General features: G+C 39.3%; 1 protein-coding gene across 1 annotated transcript in view; it reads left to right on the forward strand.

The window, feature by feature from the left end:
• LOC124776158 (dynein axonemal heavy chain 3) overlaps positions 1 to 23500 on the forward strand; it is a 1197897-nt gene that overhangs the window by 641243 nt on the left and 533154 nt on the right. The window contains exon 39 of the mRNA XM_047250998.1: positions 9517 to 9756. Within this exon, the coding sequence (XP_047106954.1) occupies positions 9517 to 9756 (240 nt within the window). The remainder of the gene's footprint in view (positions 1 to 9516; positions 9757 to 23500) is intronic.

A 23500-nucleotide genomic window follows, 5' to 3' on the forward strand; every position in this document is an offset into this window, starting at 1 on the left:
GTGGGAAAAATATATCTAAAAAGAAAGATGATGAAACTTACCAAACAAAAGCGCTGGCAGGTCGATAGACACACAAACAAACACAAACATACACACAAAATTCTAGCTTTCGCAACCAATGGTTGCCTCGTCAGGAAAGAGGGAAGGAGAAGGAAAGACAAAAGGATATGGGTTTTAAGGGAGAGGGTAAGGAGTCATTCCAATCCCGGGAGCGGAAAGACTTACCTTAGGGGGAAAAAAGGACAGGTATACACTCGCACACACACACATATCCATCCACACATACACAGACACAAGCAGACATTTTTCTGCTTGTGTCTGTGTATGTGTGGATGGATATGTGTGTGTGTGCGAGTGTATACCTGTCCTTTTTTCCCCCTAAGGTAAGTCTTTCCGCTCCCGGGATTGGAATGACTCCTTACCCTCTCCCTTAAAACCCATATCCTTTTGTCTTTCCTTCTCCTTCCCTCTTTCCTGACGAGGCAACCATTGGTTGCGAAAGCTAGAATTTTGTGTGTATGTTTGTGTTTGTTTGTGTGTCTATCGACCTGCCAGCACTTTTGTTTGGTAAGTTTCATCATCTTTCTTTTTAGATATATATATATATATATATATATATATATATATTGTGTCTGTATATGTGTGGATGGATATGTGTGTGTGTGCGAGTGTATACCTGTCCTTTTTTCCCCCTAAGGTAAGTCTTTCCGCTCCCGGGATTGGAATGACTCCTTACCCTCTCCCTTAAAACCCACTTCCTTTCGTCTTTCCCTCTCCTTCCCTCTTTCCTGATGAGGCAACAGTTTGTTGCGAAAGCTTGAATTTTGTGTGTATGTTTGTGTTTGTTTGTGTGTCTATCAACGTGCCAGCGCTTTCGTTTCGTAAGTCACATCATCTTTGTTTGTTTATATATATATATATATATATATAATATTTCACTTATATGTGAGGAGTGCCCCAATACCAGGAGTCCATGAGAAATATGAGACTGCAACAGTCCAAAATATGTCAGTTCTAGATATTCAGAAGTAACTACATATCTCAGTTTCTACATTGGGTATTTTACCTTTGATATTCTGTTGTATATATGACTGATGTTTCTTCCCTGATTAACTTGGAGTTAACCTACAACCTTAAGCTTCTTATTTTCTGTGTTGTTAGATAGCCCGAACAGAAGATGACAGGTCTTGTCTGGATTATAGAGAAGCATCTAGTGATTCCAGTGACATTTGTGATGGGTGGTAACCATTGTTGTTTCATCTGAATAACAGATTTTAGAATGGGGAACATGTGGCAGATAATTTTTCTTATTTTTTAAAATGATGATTATATGGTTCACAGTGTCAAGAACTGCTGAACTTATATTTATCCGTGTATGTAATCAAAGTGATTCTTTGAGAGGGGGTTATTATTTTCTTCAAAATAATCACCTAGTTCATTGCATACAAAAGTTCCAAATATTTTGGAAATTATTAGAAATGTTGAGACCATTCACTAATTTTGGGTGAGATTTTTATTTCATTTTTTTAAATGAATAGGTGTAACTTTGGAAATTTTTAGCATTTCACGTAAAATTCCAAACTGTACACATTTGGTAAAACAAATGCTAAAGGTTGACAGTACAACTTAAAAGTCTCCTTGGTGACCTAGTTTTAGACAGCCGGTAATCGTCCATAGTTGTAGAGTTTTTTTTCTATTCTGATGACACCAGTGGATTTGATAGCTTTCCACTGAAAAGACTGTTTCACTGGCAGCGGCTTGTCCAGTAGTTCACTTGCAATAGGGCTGCTAAATTGACTCAGTTTCCAGTTTGTTTTACTGAGCGCAATGAAGAAATCTTTCAGTTGATGTGGTTCAAGTGACACCCCTTATGATTGGCCAGGAGTGTGTTGTCCTGTGACAGTCTGGCATAACACTTTGCAAATGGAGCATTGGGCCTGCCAGTGCCTTTAAAGCTCTCTTCAAGATCTATAATGGTGGCCAGACTGTGTGACACAACAGTAGGTGTCAATCTGATTAACAGCAAAACTTTCTGCAATAATTATTTGAAGACTCCCATTATATGACTCAAAGCAAATGAAAATGATCTACAGCTGTGAAAAATGGACTATAATTAAAAAAAAACTCTTTTTAATGAAGTTTCTGATCATGACAGCCCTGATTAAAATTTTCTTGTTCTGCCTGCCATTTCAAATTCGTGAAAAACAGAAACTATCAACAATAACCACCATAGTCTTTCTCAAGAGTAACCAACTGTCATAATTAGTGACAAAAGAAAAAGCTTGTCTCTAGCTGACTAATATGTGGTGCATCGAAACACTCAATGGAACGCAGTATTTAAACTAACTTTCAAGCTCTTGTTCTTTTCCTAGTAAAAACACACACATTCACACACACAACCACAGAGACACTCAAATGTTCATACTGGCAACAGTTGCAAGACTAACTATTGATTATTGACAGCAGTTTCCTAGATAGATAGATAGTGGGGAGGGAAGGGTGCACAAAATGAAGAGAGGGCAGTGGGATGGCGTGAGGCAGGTCTTTTGACAGATGAATTGCTTTGGTTGCACAATAAGACAAGAGTTCAGACAATAAATCAAATTATAGTTAAAGAGAGAGAGAAATAGTGGGGTAAGGAAAAGGAGTAAAGGAGATGAGGGTGGAGTTGAGGAGGAAGACAAGGAGGCTGCTTCTGCTGGTGATGGTGGTCTCTCTCTTTCTCTGTGTGTGTGTGTGTGTGTGTGTGTGTGTCACTGTTGCCTTGTAAATACTTTCTGATCACCATCCTGGAAGTTAATTACTTTCACAGTCCTGCTAAGCAGTGCCACAGTTCCATGGCTTTCGATTACTTCACATCATTATTAAGCAAGTGCTGGAAGAGAGCATCGGAGGTCTGTATTACTCAGTGGTTTTATGTCAACTCTTCTGTATTGTGTGCACAATGTTTTTCGTTGTAAACTTCAGTTACACTAATGGGTGCATAGATTTGCCTTATTTCATAGCTCATGATGGATTACAACATGTATGTGTACTGAATAAAATCTCAATTTTCAAGCTGCGTGAATCCAAATAAAATTCTTGAGTTTTTGATGATCACCTCCACCACTGACATCAGAAGTAAATCCACTTACTGACAGGTCTGGCAAGGTTTTCCACTTATATAGGCATGATTATAGCCTCTGTCACCAATCAGAGAGGGCTGAAATGTCACTTGCATGGAAGGTGAGTTTAGCAGCTCGTAGCAGGTCCAGCATGCCATGGGACAGAGTGACATCAGGTGGCACAAGAAACTGACATCGTGTTTTAAACTGCTGTGCCTGCCTCCTTATAAGCATCAAGCATCCAACTACACCCACACCCTACTAAGTTTATACTTCTGGTCTCTGTTAAAATTGTCACTGTTCATTCTAATCTCAGCCACCTCCTTTGTAATGGAATCCTAGTATGTTAACATATGAACCAAGAATCTCATGTTTTCAAATTGTATTATGTGTTCATTTTCCAGGCAATGCTCAGCTATGGCTAACTTGTCAATTTCCGTTTATTTAGTATGCCTCTTGTGCTCAGTATGACACTCTGCGACTGTGGAAATTGTCTAACACATACAGATGCTGATGCATTTGCGAAGGACACTGTACAAACCAGGCACACAGCGAGCTGTGCCATCTATTCTCATACCTTGGTGGAAGGCCAGAACCTTGGTCTCAGTGCATTACTCTGCAGCAAATGTCCTAACTTGCTGCTCATGATCCCATAGTATGGCAAGAAATCAGCCGGCTTGGCCTCTTCTGCTCATTCACAAGGCACCCTTCTTTGGTGGCACATGAAAGCATTTGCAATGTCTGTCTTGCTGTAACCACTTTCTGTGAACATGTGTATCCAATGCTGCAATTCATATTGTAGGGTGTCATCATCTGAAGTACATTTTGCTTCCTGTACCAAAGTGTGCCAGGCTGCTTTCTCGTGTACAGGGCAATGATGTGCATCAGTGAGACTACTTATTTTCGTAGTCCACAAGTGTGAGTAGTACAGCTATGAAAATCAAGAAATACCACACTTTGTCATTCCAAATACATAGCAAATCAACATGGCGTGTGGTCAATTAGCTATCTATATTCGTATTAGTACTCCTTTGTCGTTTTTGTAAATGATGGCTTGGTACATACACTACAGTTTGTAGAAGTTACAACACCAAGAAGGAAATGCATGAATTCAATTAATTTAATACCACCAGTTTGGTACGTGACAAGTAACAAATGATTAACTTTTTAAATCTGTACATGTCCATTGAGCCCTACTAATCAGTATGATGCGTGGCCACCATGTGCTGCAATTAGAGCTTCTATAAGCTGCGGCATTGGATCAAAAAGGTTCTCGACACATTCCTGAGGGATTTTCCTCCTGCAGTTTGTATCGGAGCCCACAATTCATGACACCGGTTACTGGAGGACCATGATGCACTAGGTGCTGACCAACCATATCCCAGACATATTCAATGGGCAACATGTCTGGCGAACTTGCAGGCCAGGGAAGCAAGGTACTTGTCGCCAATCGAAGAAGGCCTGTACGTTCCTCACAATATGTGGCCAGGCATTGTCCTGTTGAAATGTGGTCTGTGGAGATGCCTGAAGCAGGGGGAGTACCTCAGGCTCCACGACCTCCGTTAGGTACCGGTTGCTGTTCAAAGTTCTTGCAATATGTATGAGGCGAGATCAGTTGTTATAACCAATGGCACCCCAAACTATCACACCTGGTGTCTGTCCACTATGCCGTTCCACGATACAGGCCTCCAGGTTGTGCTCACCACAGTACCGCCGGACACGTATGCGGCCATCACTGTAGGACACGTTGAAGCAGGACTCATCCAAAAAGATTACATGTTCCCACTCAGCACCCCAGTGATGGTGTTCACATGCCCATTCCAGTCGGAGGAGCTTGTGGTTTCTGGACCGTGGAAGCCAACATAATGGCATGCACGCAATCAGTTCAACCTACAGCAGATGGCAACAAACCATTGATACAAACAAGTTCACACCTGTTGCAGTACTCCAGCAAATGATGCTATACGGTTCGTAATGGACATGTGGACTAGATGATTGTTAACCTGTGCTGTGGTCATGTACCGTGGTCCAGTTTCTGCTCGTCACTGCGTACGATCTTCCTCTATCCACTGCTTCCACACATGCATCACTATCTTAGCAACATGCCCCGTCCAAGCCGAAATGTCACAGTATGACAACCCCATTTCTCGGAGACCAATCATTCTGCTCTGTTTGAACTTGCTCACATGTCAATATGGTTCCCTTTGATGTCGACATGGCATACTGGCTGCAAAACATATCACGTATTACTTGCACAGCCGTCCCCACTTCCACCAAGTGTGGTGCTATTTGGGTAATTCCTTCTCGGTGTTGCACTTTTGACAAAAGGCAGTGTAGTTTGCACATACAGTATAGGCCAAGTTGGATTTGAAACAGTAAATACAATTACACATAGTACGAGTTCAAAATAATAATCTAATACATGTTACGTATTGGTAACTTAATTATGAAAACAAATAAGATGACTAAATACAATAATTGTGGTTAAGACTCTTCAATCAGTTACACTAATTTTTATGGTGTCCCAGAAACTCAGAAACAGAGGAGAAACAGTGGCCAAGGAAGTTTCATATTAAACTTTTATAAATTTGAAAAGAGTTTGCTAAATGATGGCATGTGGTTATACAGCATAATAATAGTATGATATGCTCCTTCTTTACAAATGTTTGTACTTATTGTATTGACAGGTAGTTTATGCTTCTACCTAGTCTCATAAGACTGAACATCACAGTTGTGCTTGAGTACTAGTGCTTCATAGATTTGTAAATAAGGGAGGGGCAGTATATGAAGATTTTGAAATATTGGTCTGCAGCAGTCAATGTATTTAGCAATGCAAAAGATAGTTCTATACATTAGTAATGATTGGATACTGCTGTGGTACATTGTAACCACTGAAACACGGCTTGTATTTTGTGCGACGGCTGTCACAGCATGTGTGTGTACTTAACTTAACATTTGTGTTACTGAGGTGATCTCCTATTTCAGGTTTTCCTGAATATGTGTACCAAAATATCTTGTCTTACATACTGACGAGAAAATTTTTTCCATCAATGCTAAAAATCAGTGTTGGAGGGTGGAATTTCTTTTTGATTTGGCTCTTCAGCTGTTGAGAGTTGTATTTCTCTTTCTCTGGATAAACCGACAATTGTGTTTAGATTACTGAATTATATACTTTTTTTGGGCATATATGTAGCTCCCACCATGCCTGAGTATTTCTCTGAAAAATATGCCCCATAATTTGAACTGGGGAAGGTGTATGAATTCTAAGATGGCTTTAATCAGTCACTGTTCAAATCAATTAACAAGACTTCTGTTTCATTCAGCATGCTGGAGAAATACTGGCCATTGTGCTAGAGTCATAAAAGGGATGAATTGTGTTTTGTTTGACCAATTACCTTATTTTTTACCCAATGTCAAATGTTGTCAAATAGGGGTAATGCAGGAGTAGGTTAAATAATGAATAGAAAAATAGGAATGCGGGTAAGCTACTACAAACAGCATAGTGAACACATTATTGTGCCCAACATAGATAGAAAGCCCACGCCTACCACAGTAGTACAAGTTTATAAGCCAACTAGCTCTGCAGATGATGAAAAAATTGAAGAAATGTGTGATGAAAGAAAAGAAATTATTCAGATAGCGAAGGGAAACAAAAAATTAATAGTCATGGGTGACTGGAATTCGATAGTAGGAAAAGGGAGTTAAGGAAACATAGTAGGTGAATATGGATTGGGGGTAAGAAATGAAAGAGGAAACCGACTGGTAGAATTTTGCACAGAGCACAACTTAATCATAGCTAACACTTGGTCCAAGAACCATAAAAGAAGGGTGTATACATGGAAGAAGCCTGGAGATACTGACAGGTTTCAGATAGATTATATAATGGTAAATTAGAGATTTAGGATCCAGGTTTTAAATTGTAAGACATTTCCAGGGGCAGATGTGGACTCTGACCATAATCAATTGGTTATGAACTGTAGATAAAAATTGAAGAAACTGCAAAAAGGTGGGAATTTAAGGAGATGGGACCTGGATAAACTGACTAAGCAAGAGGTTTTTCAGAGTTTCAGGGAGAGCATTAGGGAACGATTGACAGGAATGGGGGAAAGAAATACAGTAGAAGAAGAATGGGTAGCTTTGAGGGATGAAATATTGAAGGCAGCAGAGGATCAAGTAGGTAAAAAGACAAGGGCTAGTAGAAATCCTTGGATAACAGAAGAAATATTGAATTTAATTGATGAAAGGAGAAAATATAAAAATGCAGTAAATGAAGCAGGCAAAAAGGAATACAAACGCCTCAAAAATGAGATCGACAGGAAGTGGAAAATGGCTAAGTAGGGATGGATAGAGGACAAATGTAAGGATTTAGAGGCTTATCTCACTAGGGGTAAGACAGATACTGCCTACAGGAAAATTAAAGAGACCTTTGGAGAAAAGAGAACCACTTGTATGAATATCAAGAGCTCAGATGGAAACCCAGTTCTAAGCAAAGAAGGGAAAGCAGAAAGGTGGAATGAGTATATAGACGGTCTATACAAGGGCAATTTACTTGAGAACAATATTATGGAAATGGAAGAGGATGTAGATGAAGATGAAATGGGAGATACGATACTGCGTGAAGAGTTTGACAGAGCACTTAAAGACCTGAGTCGAAACAAGGTCCCGGGAGTAGACAAAATTCCATTAGAACTACTGACAGCCTTGGAAGAGCCAGTCCTGACAAATCTCTACCATCTGGTGATCAAGATATATGAGACAGGCGAAATATCCTCAGACTTAAAGTAGAATATAATAATTTCAATCCCAAAGAAAGCAGGTGTTGACAGATGTGAAAATTACTGAATTATCAGTTTAATAAGTCACATCTGCAAAATACTAACACAAATTCTTTACAGCGAATGGAGAAACTAGTGGAAGCCGACCTCGAGGAAGATCAGTTTGGATTCCATAGAAATGTTGGAACACGTGAGGCAATACTGACCCTACGAGTTACCTTAGAAGATAGATTAAGGAAAGGCAAACCTATGTTTCTAGCATTTGTAGACTTTGAGAAAGCTTTCGACAATGTTGACTGGAGTACTCTCTTTCAAATTCTGAAGGTGGCAGGGGTAAAATACAGGGAGCGAAATGCTATTTACAATTTGTACCGAAAACAGATGGCAGTTATAAGAGTTGAGGGACATGAATGGGAAGCAGTGGTTGGGAAGGGAGTGAGACAGGCTTGTAGTGTCTCCCCGATGTTATTCAATCTCTATATTGAACAAGCAGTGAAGGAAACAAAAGAAAAATTCGGAGTAGGTATTAAAATAAAACTTTGAGGTTCGCCGATGACATTGTAATTCTGTCAGAGACAGCAAAGGACTTGGAAGAGCAGTTGAACGGAATGGACAGTGTCTTGAAAGGAGGATATAAGATGAACTTCAACAAAAGCAAAACGAGGATAATGGAATGCAGTCGAATTAAGTTGGGTGATGCTGAGGGAATTAGATTATGAATTGAGACACTTAAAGTAGTAAAGGAGTTTTGCTATTTGGGGAGCAAAATAACTGACGATGGTCGAAGCAGAGAGGATATAAAATGTAGACTGGCAATGGCTATGAAAGCGTTTCTGAAGAAGAGAATTTGTCAAGATCGAGTATAGATTTAAGTGTCAGGAAATCGTTTCTGAAAGTATTTGTATGGAGTGTAGCCATATGGAAGTGAAACACGGACGATAAATAGTTTAGACAAGAAGAGAATAAAAGCTTTCGAAATATGGTGCTACAGAAGAATGCTGAAGATTAGATGGGTAGATCACATAACTAATGAGGAGGTATTGATAGGTTTGGGGAGAAGAGAAGTTTGTGGCACAAGTTGATTAGAAGAAGAGATCGGTTGGTAGGACATGTGTTGAGGCATCAAGGGATCACCAATTTGGTATTGGAGGGCAGCGTGGAGGGTAAAAATCATAGAGGGAGACCAAGAGATGAATACACTAAGCAGATTCAGAAGGATGTAGGTTGTGGTAGGTACTGGGAGATGAAGAAGCTTACGCAGGATAGAGTAGCATGGAGAGCTGCATCAAACCAGTCTCAGGACTGAAGACCATAACAACAACAATGTTGTTAACTGTGAAAAGTGCTCCCAGGTTCCAAAGGTGGATGATTTCTTCTTAGCAGGTTCTCCTGATTATGGATCTTAAGTGTGCTGTAGTTTCTAATGGCAATCCAATTTAAAATGACTGTGGACTTATATGTTTTATGAATGGGCTATATTTTCATATTAAATAGTTGTTTGTATATGTTAGTATATAAACCATTTGCTTTGACTCTTTGTATGGAAAAGTACCTTTCTACATTTACCAGCACCTTTGGGATTGTGTCTGTTCTGCAGTTATTGCTGCCGTATTCACAGAGCATCACTTTTTTTCCAGATTGAGATTTCTCGTACGTATAGCATTTCTGAGTGGAAAGATGACTTGAGACAACTGATGCGTAAAGCTGGGGCCTTAAGGAAACCTACAGTTTTTCTCCTTTGTGACTCACAAATAAAGGATGAATCATTCCTTGAGGATGTCAGCATGCTCCTCAATACAGGGGATGTACCTAACTTATACTCAGCAGAAGACAAAGCTGAGATACTTGAGCTAATGCAGAATGTTTCCCGTCAGTTGGTAGGTAAATTCATGTATCATTTATTTTCAGTCTTAATCAAAATTTTAATTTATCCCTCAAGATATTTGGCACATTTGTACCTCACATCTGATCACTACATCCCACAAACAACTTTTAAATGGAACATGGCTGATAAAATAGCTGCACTGTTGAGAGAACAATATGATAGGGCTTGCAGATCAGTAGTAAAAGATTGCAATATTAAAATTATTTTTAAATTGTTTGTATATTCATTATTCATGATACATGATGTCTATAAATTATTTATTGTTGGTAATGGGGGATCCCTTGAGGAATTTAATCACGAGCCAGAGCCTGTGCTTGTGAAAACTCCATTTCCTCCAGTCTTCTATAGAATGTAAATGAGTACTTTCAGAATCTGGAATTGACCAAAATATTGCCATGAGCTGTGTTTCATGAAGTGTGATGTAGTGGTTAGTGGCAACCGGTTGCATGCTGCCATGCACCAATTCAAACCCGACCAGCAGAAGTTATTTGTTATGTAGTACCTGTCATTTCTGGAAGGTTCTCAAAATTTCTAATGTGTGTAATGTTTGTATAATCTGAAATATCCAATGTTGGTATAAATTTCAGTACCCTCTGTCAGGAAGCCATCATGGCTTTAAAGTGGTGTTAGTAATAAACACGTTTTCAGTAATAATTGTTGTACTTCACTAATGGCCCTGTTCTTGGATATGGAGTTGACTATGTTTTTGAAGTGACATAGTTTGGTGGAGATCCCATGTGCTTCATATTATTGACATCACTGTAAGCTGTCACTCACATGGGCAGAAATCAGAAAATAAGTAGTACATCATCCCAAAGGTCAGTATATTTAGAATACCAGTGAATTCCTAAACAGAACAAACTAGCTTCATGCCAGGAATCAATCAGTGCTTTCTGGAGACACTGGACAGGAAGCTATAAAATGGCTGAAAGGATTTGACTGAGTCTGCAAACACAGTAGGTGGGATAATAATATGTATTTGACAAACACATACTTTTACTTGGATGGCGTAGCCTAACAGAAGTTCAAAGAACAAGGAAGAGAAGCTCTATAGGTGGAACAAATTCCACATCACATTGACGAAAACATTTGGCAACAATCAGCAGCAAGTCTGCTTAATGGAAGAAAAATTGAAGACTACGGCCCAGTGTCACGGAGTAATGACACAGTTCAACATGTAGTATGTTTTTGCCCTATGCCACATTGTAAAAATGAATATGACAGGACCAAATGAAATCCAACACTTACTGAAAGGAGTTGAAAAGACATGCACCAAGCTATTCTAGTAAAGGACATCACACAACAGAGGAATTCATTAAGCATTGCCTCCATGCCAAGAAAATGCAGCAGGAAAAGGCGCATGAAGCAGGTGTGACAGACTATTGAATGAACCAATATTAGAGAAGGAAAGTTGCTACTCACCATATAGCAGAGATGCTGAGTCACAATAGACACAAGAAAAAGATTCACACAATTATTGCTTTTGGCCATTTGTCAGCAATAGACACACATTTACACACTCACGCAAACGCAACTTGCACACGCATCTGCAGTCTCAGACAACTGAATCCACACTATGAGCAGCAGCACCATTGCATGATGGGAGTGGCGACTGGGTGGAAGTAAGGAGGAGGCTGGGGCAGGGAGGGGGAGGGATAGTATGGTGGGGGTGGCAGACAGTGAAGTGCTGCAGTTTAGACGGAGGACAGGAGAGAAGGTGGAGAGGGGGGTAGGGTAAGTAGTGGAAAGGAGGGAAATAAGAAGAAATTAAAAGACTGTGTGTGGTGGTGAACGCAATCTCTGAGGTGAAGGTCAATATCTAGGAAGGTGGCTTGTTGGGTTGAGTAGGATCATGCAAAGAAAATGGGGGAGAAGTTGTTGAGGTTCTGGAGGAATGTGAATAGGGTGCCCTCACCTTCAATCGAGATAGCAAAGATCTCATCAATGAATGTAAACCAGGGAGGGGTTTCGGATTCTGGGTTTTTACAAAGGATACCTCTAGATGGCCCATGAATAGGTTAGCATAGGATGGTGTCATGCAGGTGCCCATAGCCATACCTCAGATTTGTTTGTAGGTAATTCCTTCAAAGGAGAAATAACTGTGGGTGAGGATATAGTTGGTCATGGTGACTAGGAAGGAGGTTGTTGGTTTGGAATCCAAAGGGCATCTGGAAGGGTAATGTTCAATAGCAGTAAGAGCATGGGCATTAGGAATGTTAGTGTACTGGTAGGTGGCATTGGTAGTGATGAGCAGGCCACCATGTGGTAAAGGGACAGGGGCTGTGAAGAATTGTTGGAGGAAATGGTTGGTATCTTTTATATAGGAGGATAGGTTCCGGGTAATAGGTTGAAGGTGTTGGTCTATAAGAGCAGAGATTCTCTCAGTGGGGGTGACGACGGGCAGTCCCTCTCAGAATATACCGAGGGTTTCACTGAAGCCTTCACTGACCATACTAATCCTCCCAACCTTGTACAAAAACAAATCTCCAGTTCCTTTCCTTTCCAGTCTCCCACTTCCTCCCAAAGTCACATAGTCTGACCACAGAGGAGCATTCCCCTCGTAACTCAGTACCATCTGGAACCGGAGCAACTGAATTACATTCTCCGCCAGGGTTTCGATTACCTCTCGTAGTGCCTTGAAATGAGAAATGTCCTGCCCACTATCCTTCCCAGCCCTCCTACCATGGTATTCTGCCGTCCACCAAACCTACACAATATTCTCGTCCATCCTTACACAACCCCTGCTCCCAATCCCTTACCTCATGGCTTGTGTAAGATGGCGGCTAGTGTAAAAATTCGTTGTGCGTGTCCGAGAAAAAGTGTGAATTTTGCCGTGAAAAAGAAAAATTGTGACAGTTGTAAGGATGAAATTACAAAGCTCAGCGAACGGGTGTCTAGTTTACAATTTATTATCAGTTCCTTGAAGATGGATATCAAGAAACTTAAAGAAGAAAAAAGTGAACGGAACATGAAAAACTCGCGCCATGAAAGTACGAATATGTCGGAGAATTGGACGGAAGTGAAGTACAAAAGACGCAAACAGATAATACAAGATACAGAAAACGGCGAAAGAAACAGAAATATAGTGAACGAAAATTACTTTCAAGCTCTTTCGACTACGGATTGTGAAAGTGAAGTTAACAATGCGAGTGTACCATGTGGAAAATCAAACGACTTTGTGAATAAGGTAAAACATGGAATATTTCAGCAGCAGTTAAGTAAAAGATCATATGCGAAAGTGCTCACGAAAAATCTTCCACCGCTAAGCTGCTCTACTGAGACAATATCGACATGTGTTAGCAAGAAAGACATAATAAATAGTGCCAAACAAGACTTCGCTTACTGCAAAGATAGGCAGAAAACAGGCAATCTCGGAACAGCAAGTACCGGTAAAATTGAACTGTATGCCGACAGCCAAGGACGAAATACAGCCGCTGAATTTCGGCGTACAAGTAGTCAGAATTTTAGTTTTAACTGTACAATAAAACCAGGAGCAAAATTCAGTGCTGCTACGTCAATGAGTCAAGAAAAAATTTCCTCATTGAGCAAAAAGGACTTTTCCATCTTCCTGGCGGGATCAAATGATATAGCTAGGAACGAAAAAAACGATCTCTTAATCTCGCTAAAAAGAAAACTGTATGAGCTGAGAGGAACAAATGTTATTGTTTTTTCAGTGCCACACCGTTACGACTTGATAGAATGGTCTTGTGTAAATAAAGAAATTGAAACTGCAAATAAAGAGATGCAAAATATTTGCAAGCGGTTTGAAAATGTAACATTTGTGAACATCAGCAACTTAGGGAAAAGATTTCACACAACACATGGTTCCCATCTAAATGTACTGGGAAAAAATGTAATAGTAACCAAAATTTTAGAACTTGTAAATAAAATCTCAAATGTGCAGTGTGATGATAGAAAAGTCATACCTCTCATGGACAGGAAGTGTGTGTATCCTGTAGAATCCAATGTGAAATCTGCTATCAGTGAAGCTACACCTCTCCAAGACAAATGTGAAATTTTATTAATGCAAGTGAACACTCCAAATGTTAATAATTCACAGAAAGGCACAGTAGTTATGGAACAACAAACACCAGAAATAAGTGAAACAGCAGCAGCACCATCATTATCAGCAGAAGCAGCAGCAGTAACAGAACCAACAACGACTGGAGCAGCAACACAGCAATGCTTAAGGAGGAGCCAAAGGAAAAATACATCTGTGTCATTCAGTGATAATTTTTTATGGTTTCAAGCCAAGAAGAAAATAAAAATGTGAAAAACCAGCCTGCTAACTCACAGATAAGTCACAACAACATCCTATTTTTAAACATTCAGGGTCTTGAAAATAAAGTTGAAATTCTGGATGAGTCATTGCCACAGAATAAGTATTCTTTCTTATGTATATCAGAACATTGGCTTAAACCAGAACAAATACAATACTATGTACCAGAAGGTTATAAATATGGAAACAGTTTTTGCAGATCTCAGTACCGTAATGGTGGTACTGTTATCTATGTTTCAAATGAAATAGAGTGTAGAGAACTAGATCTTGGTTGGGCATGTGTAGAGAAACACTTTGAAATTACCGGGATCATATGTGATATAATGAAACTTATCATAGTATGTATCTACCATTCCCCTGACTCAGATGATAAAACTTTTTTAGATAATTTAGACAGTGTACTCTGCTACATAACGAAATGGAAACAGTATGTAACTGTAATTGGGGGAGACTTTAATTCAAGCTTTGATGTAACATGTAACAAACCCAGTGTAAATAAGTTACTGAATATGCTGAGGCAGCACAACTTCCATCATGTAAATTCAGAACCAACAAGACTACAAGCGTGCTTGGATAATGCTTTTGTCAACTGTGCTCGTGATATGTACTCCACCAAGGTAAAGGAGTTTGTTTTCTCAGACCACTCCATGTTAACAGTAAAGTTAAGACATTTTATAAAAGGAGATGAGAGCAAGGCTGGACAAAAGTTAACAAAATCTAATACCTTAATATTAACAAAACACAATCTCATAAAACTAACAAACCAGTTGAGCATAACAAACTGGGACAAATTATTTCAAAACTGTGATTCCAGTGCCCAAACAGTTTATGAAACATTCCACAATTACTTAACAGGTATTTTAAAAGCCCATCTTGTTCAAAAGAAATACCATAAAACAAGAAAAGGTAAATTTTGGTACACCAAAGAACTGGAGAATCTAAAAAATAAGCTACTGCTGTTGAAGCACCTTGCCAAAGTAAACAATTCTAATGAAATTAAGGATCTTGAAAAAATCACTAAGAAACTGTATAAGAAAGAGTTGCAATTAGCGAAACTAAGATACAACACAAATTTCATAAAAAATAGTAAAAACCAATGCAAAACAGCCTGGTCAGTAATTAATACTGTTAAAGGTGAAGTCAGAAACTTTGACAAGACAGTCCCAATACCAGCAGATACATTCAATAAATATTTTGTAAGCTGTGCTGATGATATCAAAAAGCTGATCAGTAAACCGAATGTAACATATATAGATTATCTGAAGAGAGCAAACCCAAATCATAATAGGGCCGGATCATCATTGAAACACTTCAGAGAGGTATGCCAACATGAAGTTCTTAAAATAGTCAAAGAAATGAAAAATTCATACAGTACAGATATTTTTAATATGTCAAACAATCTATTGAAAGAAATCATACATTACATTGCAGCACCATTAACGTATTCTATAAACCTGTGTCTCATAGAAGGGTTTTTTCCTGATCCTCTCAAACTATCCAAGGTAACTCCAGTCTTTAAGAAGGGTGTCAAATCAGATCCTGCAAACTACAGACCAATTTCACTAATTCCAGTACTAGGAAAAGTCTTTGAAGGCATAATATATAAGCAGATGTATGAGTACCTAGAACTAAATGGTATGTTAAGTGCATCACAGTTTGGTTACAGAAAAGGAAGGTCAGCTATACATGCCATAGAGCTCTTAGTCAGAGACATTCTAGCAGCATTTGAGGACCATGCGCACGCACAGGTAACCTTATGTGATCTGAGCAAAGCTTTTGACTGTGTTGACCACTCACTTCTGCTCTCTAAACTTGAGTACTATGGAATATGTGATAAAAGTTTAAAACTCATCAAATCATACCTCAATAAAAGGAACCAGGTGGTGAGTTCAGGAAGTCATCTGTCAAACATACTCGAGGTTCAACATGGAGTGCCACAGGGATCTAAATTGGGACCACTTCTTTTCCTTGTACACATAAATGACTTACCAGGAAATATAGATGTAAAGACATATATGTATGCAGATGACACAACTTTTCTATCTGTAAACCATGTACTTGATAACCTTGTAAGTGATATGAAATTGGCAAAAGAAAATGCAACATCATGGTTTAATGCCAATGGTCTGCTATTAAATGAGGAAAAGACCCAGAATATGTGGTTCAGTCTATCAAAGTCTACAAAAATAGAAAAACAAAAGGCAAAGTTTTTAGGTATTGTACTTGACAACAGTCTAACATGGAACTCTCATGTAGATCACATAGTGGTTAGGTTGTCAAGAGTTATATATTTGTTGAAGAGACTGATGTGTTGTGTGACATTTGAGTATGTAAGGACAGCATACTTTGCCTTTTTTCAATCTGTTTTAAGGTATGGGTTAATACTCTGGGGAAACAGCAGAAAAATAAATGAAATTATGGTGATCCAGAAGAAAGCAATCAGAGTAATGGCTAAGGTAGATAATAGAACACATTGTAAACCATTGTTCACTAAATATAGAATTTTAACAGTAATTAATTTATATATTCTTGACAGTGTTAACTACATACTTGCTGAACTACCTAATTTAAGTGTAACAAATGAAAGACATGGCTACTATACAAGAACGTGTACTTCTCTGCTGTTGCCACAAAATAGATTAGCCAAAACTAACAATAGTCATAAGTATATGGCAATTAAAATATATAACAAATTGTCTAAAAATGGGTCAATCAAACCTGACAAATTATTTAAAGACAATGTTCATAACTTCTTGTTAACCAATCCATTCTATTCATTAGAAGAATTTTTAGAAATGCCTAATATCAACTTAAATGTGTAAAAAATTTTTTTTGTAAAATTAATAAGTTAAGTGAACTGACGAAGTCTATTGCATGTAACAATGCTGAATGACTAATAAAGAATCTGAATCTGAATCTGAATACCCCTGTAATAGACCTAGATGCAAGACCTGTCCCATACGTCCTCTTACCACCACCTACTCCAGTCCGGTCACTAACATCACCTACCCATCAAAGGCAGGGCTACCTATGAAACCAGTCACGTGATTTACAGGCTAAGCTGCAACCACTGTGCTGCATTTTATGTAAGCATGACAACCAACAAGCTATCTGCCTACATGAATGGCCACTGACAAACTGTGGCCAAGAAACAAGTGGACAACCCTGTTGCTGAACACGCTGCCAAATATGATATCCCTCATCTCAATGACTGCTTCACAGCCTGTGCCATATGGATCCTTCCCAACACCAGCTTTTCTGAATTGCACAGGCTGAATTGCGCAGGTGAAAGTTTCCCTGCAATACATCCTATGTTCTCGTATCCCTCCTGGCCCCAACCTTCTTTAGTCACTGTCCTCACCCATCCAGCCCCCTCCCTGTTGCCATTCCAGCACTACACAGCTGTCATTTCACCGCCACACACAGTCTTTTAATTTCTTTTTATTTCCCTCCTTTCCACTACTTACCCTACCCCCCTCTCCACCTTCTCTCCTGTCCTCCATCTAAATTGCAGCACTTCACTGTCTGCCACCCCCACCATACTATCCCTCCCCCTCCCTGCCCCAGCCTCCTCCTTACCCCCACCCAGTCGCCACTCCCATCATGCAGTGGTGCTGCTGCTCGTAGTGTGGATTCAGTTATCTGAGATTGCAGACGTGTGTGCAAGTTGCGTTTGCGTGAGTGTGTGAATGTGTGTCTATTGCTGACAAATGGCCAAAAGCAATAATTGTGTGAATATTTTTGTTGTGGATATTGTGACTCAGCATCTCTGCTGTATAGTGAGTAGCAACTTTCCTTGTCTAATATTGTCACATTCCATCCTGGATTTTCCATTGTTTGACTACTGAATGAGGCCATTGTGGCAGTTGTGAAAGACCCCCACAACATCACCTCTCTCATACATCAGATTGTTAGAGTAGGGATACAGCATTTTACAGGAGCACTATTGGACTGTGTAGACAACAGACAGCAGCCACAAATGCTGACCACATATGTCAGGTGGTAACAGAAAATGGTCGATGAGGCGGCTATGTGGTGTTAAACTTTTCCCAAATTTTAAAGCAAATGATGAATTTTTGCCTTAAGCCATGAAAAATGTTGTCCATTTTATTTAATTGTGAAAATAACCCCCACACCTAACAATATGTTGTATTTAACAGGAGTATCTAAAACTAATTTATACAGCTTTCGTTTACAAATGAAATATAGCATTTATGGAATAACTAGAAGGTTTTGAATCTGGGACTTACTGTTATTGAACTTGCTGTTAAGATATTTGTCATTTTTACAAGTCCTTGGAAGGTCTTACATCAGTTTACAGTTTGCTTGGACACTATATTTGAGGAAGGCACATCGAGCATGGACTGATTATTTTCAAGTGAGTGGAAAAAGATTTTAAAGCCTCCGGGTACTTCAGTTTGGATACAACAGCATGCAGCTCATTGTATGTGTCCTCTAAATAGTGCTGATTTGGAAACTGTGCCTTTGCCCATGCAGTTGCAATGAAGTCACAAGCAGCTTTCAGCTGAACTCTGCATTTCGGAAGGAAGAAAAAATTAATCAGTTCATAGATTTCCCATGAATTCCACCTGGCACTCTGAATGGAAGGTAGCTTCTGCCATTTGATTAGAATCCATTTTTTCTCCCCCTGATAGAAATTACATCCTTCACAGAGTTTAAAATTAATCCTGAAGTCATCTCTGTATCCAATGTTTTCATATGTTGATGTCTTTTCTGAGCCTATTTGCTGCTGGGTGACGATGATTTTGTCAGGAACAAGGTATCCATTAAATGCTGTAGAACCAGGTTGAGATTATGATGTTGACACCCTATAAACTGAGGCCCTTCTATAAAATTTTGTGTAACTATCTCTGGAGTTTAGCAACTACACTACTTTTGTGCTGTATATTAACTGCTGCGGTGTCTGAAATAATCATTTTGACACTCCTACATGTATTGTATTCACCCAAGAGAACCTGTAACAGGTAAAGATGTACTCAGGGCTTTCACAGCTCAACATTCCAAAATGAAAGTTCTTGCAGAATTTCTCAGTTCGTTTCCCATCAAAATGCAAGGTCAATTCCTCTTCACTGAGTTGCTCTTTGAACCGGTTCTTGACTACTTATCCATTCTGGATTACTAGATGTCAACTCCCTGATGTGATGGTGTAAGTATATCTATTCCATCTTCTGCCAAGTTTTGAAGAATTTTTGATCTGTTTCTTGTTGAAAGGGACACTTTTAACACGAACTTGGTTGCAGATTTTGTAGGTTGATACTTCCATTTCATAGTAGGACTGTTTTCACAATACCACTATCAGTGTTTCTGCCACTACCCTCGAGGAATCGTTTGCACCATTCCACAACACTTGAACAACTCACACTGTACTCACCCTACACAACCCACATCCATCGATACATTACACAGCCTCCAGCTCCCTCTGCCGCCAAAAATTGAATCACTCCTCATTTTTATGTGGCGCCACCTTACATGTAAGGCAAAGGTAGATGCACTAGCCAGGTTTCATTTGAATGAACCTCATATTAATGGGCATTATATGTTTTTTATTACAGTAGACCTAAAGTGTTGGCTTTATAACTAATTTGAAAAAATGGTTTACACATATTACATGAAGCTATTGAGTTTTTATATTGGTAGCTGTCAGTCTGTTACACAATCTACAGTACGTCTGCTACACAATCTACAACTTCTCATCCAGAAGCAGCAAAATGTAATTTTTATTTTTGTTTATTTTGCCTTTCTGAACAAAAATGAGTATTACTGCATTATTTTACATTTTAATTACAGCTTTGATGCTGTGGTGTTGTCTGCTTTGTTTGTGGTGTGGTAACATGCTGATTTCTACCACTAATGTCATTTCACAGGCATTTTCTGTGACTTTTTGAACTTGCTCAGTGTTTTCACGACCTTTACATGTTGTTGTGACTGTGTAATATTCATTTGGTTGGGGCATATTTATCTGTGTGAGGTGTGCAGATTTGAAGCATTGTTGTCATTTATGGTGCTTGGTTTTGTGTGTGTGTGTGTGTGTGTGTGTGTGTGTGTGTGTGTGTGTGTGTGTGTGTTCAGGGATCAAAGTGAGCAGTGGGGGGGGGGGGGGGGGGGGAGTTTTGTGTGGGTGTTATTTATATAGTTCTTTAGTACTTTCTTTCCTTGGGGTTATGATTTTTGGATGTGATAGTTTTCTTCTATTATTCATTTTTGGTATAGGCTGTTACAGTTTTAAGAATCTTTAAGTCAGTTTCATTGTTTGTTGGGTGGTGATTCTGTGCCATCAGGTGATCTCCAAATGTTGAGTTGAGCTATTGCTTCTCAGTGTTCTGAGATGTTCTGTGTACCTGGTTCTGAAATCCGTGCATGTTTGGCCCACATATACAGATGGACAGCAGTTGCAAGTTAGTTAGTGTATATCAGAGTGGCTGTATTTGTCAGTGTTGGTAGTATTTCTTCCAAGTCTCTTGTGTATTGTGTTGTTTGTTCTGTATGCTATGTTTAGTCCTTATTTCTTTAGTATATTGCTCACCCTACGTGTGACTTTGTTGTTGTAAGTCAGTCTGTGCTGTTTGTTGCTGAGTGTCTGCTGATTTATTGTATGTTGCGTTGTGGTTCTTTGTGTGTATGTTTCATGATACTGTGTGGCCTGTTTTTGTATTTTGTGGCTTATTTTATCTATTCTCTTTGTATCATATCCTGTATCCTGTGCAGTTTGCTTTAGAGTATTTAGTTCTTGTGTGTAATCATGTTTGTTTATGGGTGTTTTGTTCAGTATGTATATCTGAATCTGGCCTCTTTGTGAGTTATGGGGTGACTGGGTTGGTTATGAATAATGGTGCCAGTGATTGAGGGTTTCCCGTAAATTGTGAACTCATGTTTTTTGTTTCTCTTGTGTATGGTGAGCTCTAGTAAATTAAGTTTTTCATCTGTTTGTGCTTTAATAATGATCTGTATTTGTGGGTGGATGGTGTTTGTGTCCTCATGAAGTTCTTGTATGTGAGACTGTGATTCATCAGTTAGGCAAATTATATCATTTCAATATCTGTATCAATACATCAATTTGTACTGTTTTGGTATTACTACTTTGTCAAAGATTTTCTTTTCTACCTGATTGAGGAAAATGACAGTGACTCGGGATCCCATAGGTAGTTCATCTTGTAGAGAGTAAAATTTGTTGTTGAATGTGAAGTAGTTTTCCTCTGTGATGAGCCTGAGAATGGCTGATATTTCCTGTATGTCTGTTGTGGGAATGTTTTCTTGTAGTTGTAGGTTTCTTTCTCTGATGTCGACAGTTTCTTCTGTTGGAATTTTTGTGTCCAAGGTAATTATGTCAAATGAAGTTGATGTTGCTGAGTTTGGTGTTTTTGTTCCTTATTTTTTCTATTAAGTCACCTGATTTCTTTTGACTTCTGTTTTCAGTGTGTTTGTATGTTGTCTGTAGCAGACTGTGTATGTGTTTTGCTTAAGTAGTATGTTGGTGCTTTGGTAAAGTTTATCAAAAGACATATAGGAATTCCAGGCTTGTGAACTTTAGGCAATGATTTTTAAATGTGGGCCTTGCGATTTTTCTGTATCATTCTTTTAATTTGTGTGTGTGTAAAAATTGTTTCTATGTTTTTCAGAGTTTCCTATAAGTTTCTTTGGCTAGGTTAGGTTAGTGTTGTTTAATGTCCCGTCGACAACGAGGTCATTAGAGACGGAGCGCTAGCTGGGGTTAGGGAAGGATGGGGAAGGAAATCGGCCGTGCTCTGTGAAAGGAACCATCCCGGAATATGCCTGAAACGATTTAGGGAAATCATGGAAAACCTAAATCAGAATGGCTGGAGACGGGATTGAACCGTCATCCTCCCGAATGCGAGTCCAGTGTGCTAACCACTGCGCCATCACACTCAGTAGTTTCTTTGGTGTCAGCTTGTTGGATCACTTGTTAGTTATGTGATGTTGCTGCTTTGGATGAATTTTAATGTTGTATTAATGTATTCCTGTTGTTTTATGACTGTGATTGAACTACCCTTGTGATGATGGCATTTTATTGCATTAATTTTTTTCTGTAGTTTTCCTTAGGTTTTCTCTTTAGTTGTCATTGTGCTTTGCTTTATAGTGGTTCTGTTCTCTTTGATTATGTTTCTTATTTCCTCAGCAACTAGAGCTCCTGTTAGATTTTCATTGAATTCAGGGGTGTTTTTCATGTTACTTTATGATGTGTTCGGTTTCTGTTATGATATTCTCTGTTGTCCTGTGTGACACCATTGTTTGCGACCTTTTTCGAGCAGGCTGCTCTCATGTTCAGACAATTTTATGTCTGTTAGATCAAACACTCCCACGTGAAAAGTGTATTTTTTGTATTGGTGGTGCCATTGATGGGTTTTTGTGTGATTTATCATTTTGGTGAATTTCTTTTGTTATATTGCATGTTTTCTTTCAATTATGGTATCTGCGTATGTTTTAACTGTGTGCATTAATTTGTCAAAAATGGTGGATATTTTATGTGATTTAAAACTAAAACTAAACTAAACTGCACTTGAACAGTCCATGAAGGCCCAATAGTACCGACCAGCCACCGTGTCATCCTCAGATGACAGGCATCACTGGACGCGGGTATAGAGGGGCATGTGGTCAGCACACTGCCATCCCAGCTGTCTGTCCGTTTACAAGACTGAGGCCACTACTTTTTAATCAAGAAACTCCTCAGTTTGCCTCACAAGGGCCGAGTGTACCCTGCTGGATAACAGAGCTCGGCAGGCTGGATGGTCATCCATCCAAGTGTTAGCCCAGCCTGACAGTGCTTAAGTTCGGTGATCTGACAGGAACTGGTGTTGTTACTGTGGCAAGGCTATTGGCTCTTAATGTAATCCACTAGTTCTATATGCAGTCTGTATAGATCAATGTTCAGTGCCTGTTTTTTGGAATCAAAGACGGGATTTCATGCTTCATCCATATGATTTCAGAAGGAGGGGGGGGGGGGGGGGGGGATGGTGTGCAGACCACATGCCTCACCACAGTGGGTCCACTGACACCTTAGACAGAGTGTGATAGCTGTGCGCTGAATTCTGGTGGAAACTGTGAAAGAAAATGAAATGTTTAAACTTTCAGACAAAGTCCTTCCTCACAAGTAGAACTCACATTCACCAAGCAAGGTGACACTGCCATTAACACATGGTATTTGCATCCTGGACAATGACAGTTCAAATTCACATCTGGCTGTCCAGATTTAAATTTTCTGTGATTTTGCTAATTCAGTTCAGGCAAATGCCGGACACATCTGATTTCTGTCTCTTCCTTGAAACATTCTGAACATGTGCTCATTCTCTAATGTTCGTGATGTTGATGGCACAGTAAATCCTAGTCTTCCTTCCTTGCTCACACATTCACGCAGGGCTACTGACTCTGGGCACTAAGGCCTGACTGCAACTGCATCTGATGCAAGATGTAATGTGCTGGG

This window comes from Schistocerca piceifrons, chromosome 2 (assembly GCF_021461385.2).
Source record: "Schistocerca piceifrons isolate TAMUIC-IGC-003096 chromosome 2, iqSchPice1.1, whole genome shotgun sequence".
NCBI lineage: Eukaryota > Metazoa > Arthropoda > Insecta > Orthoptera > Acrididae > Schistocerca > Schistocerca piceifrons.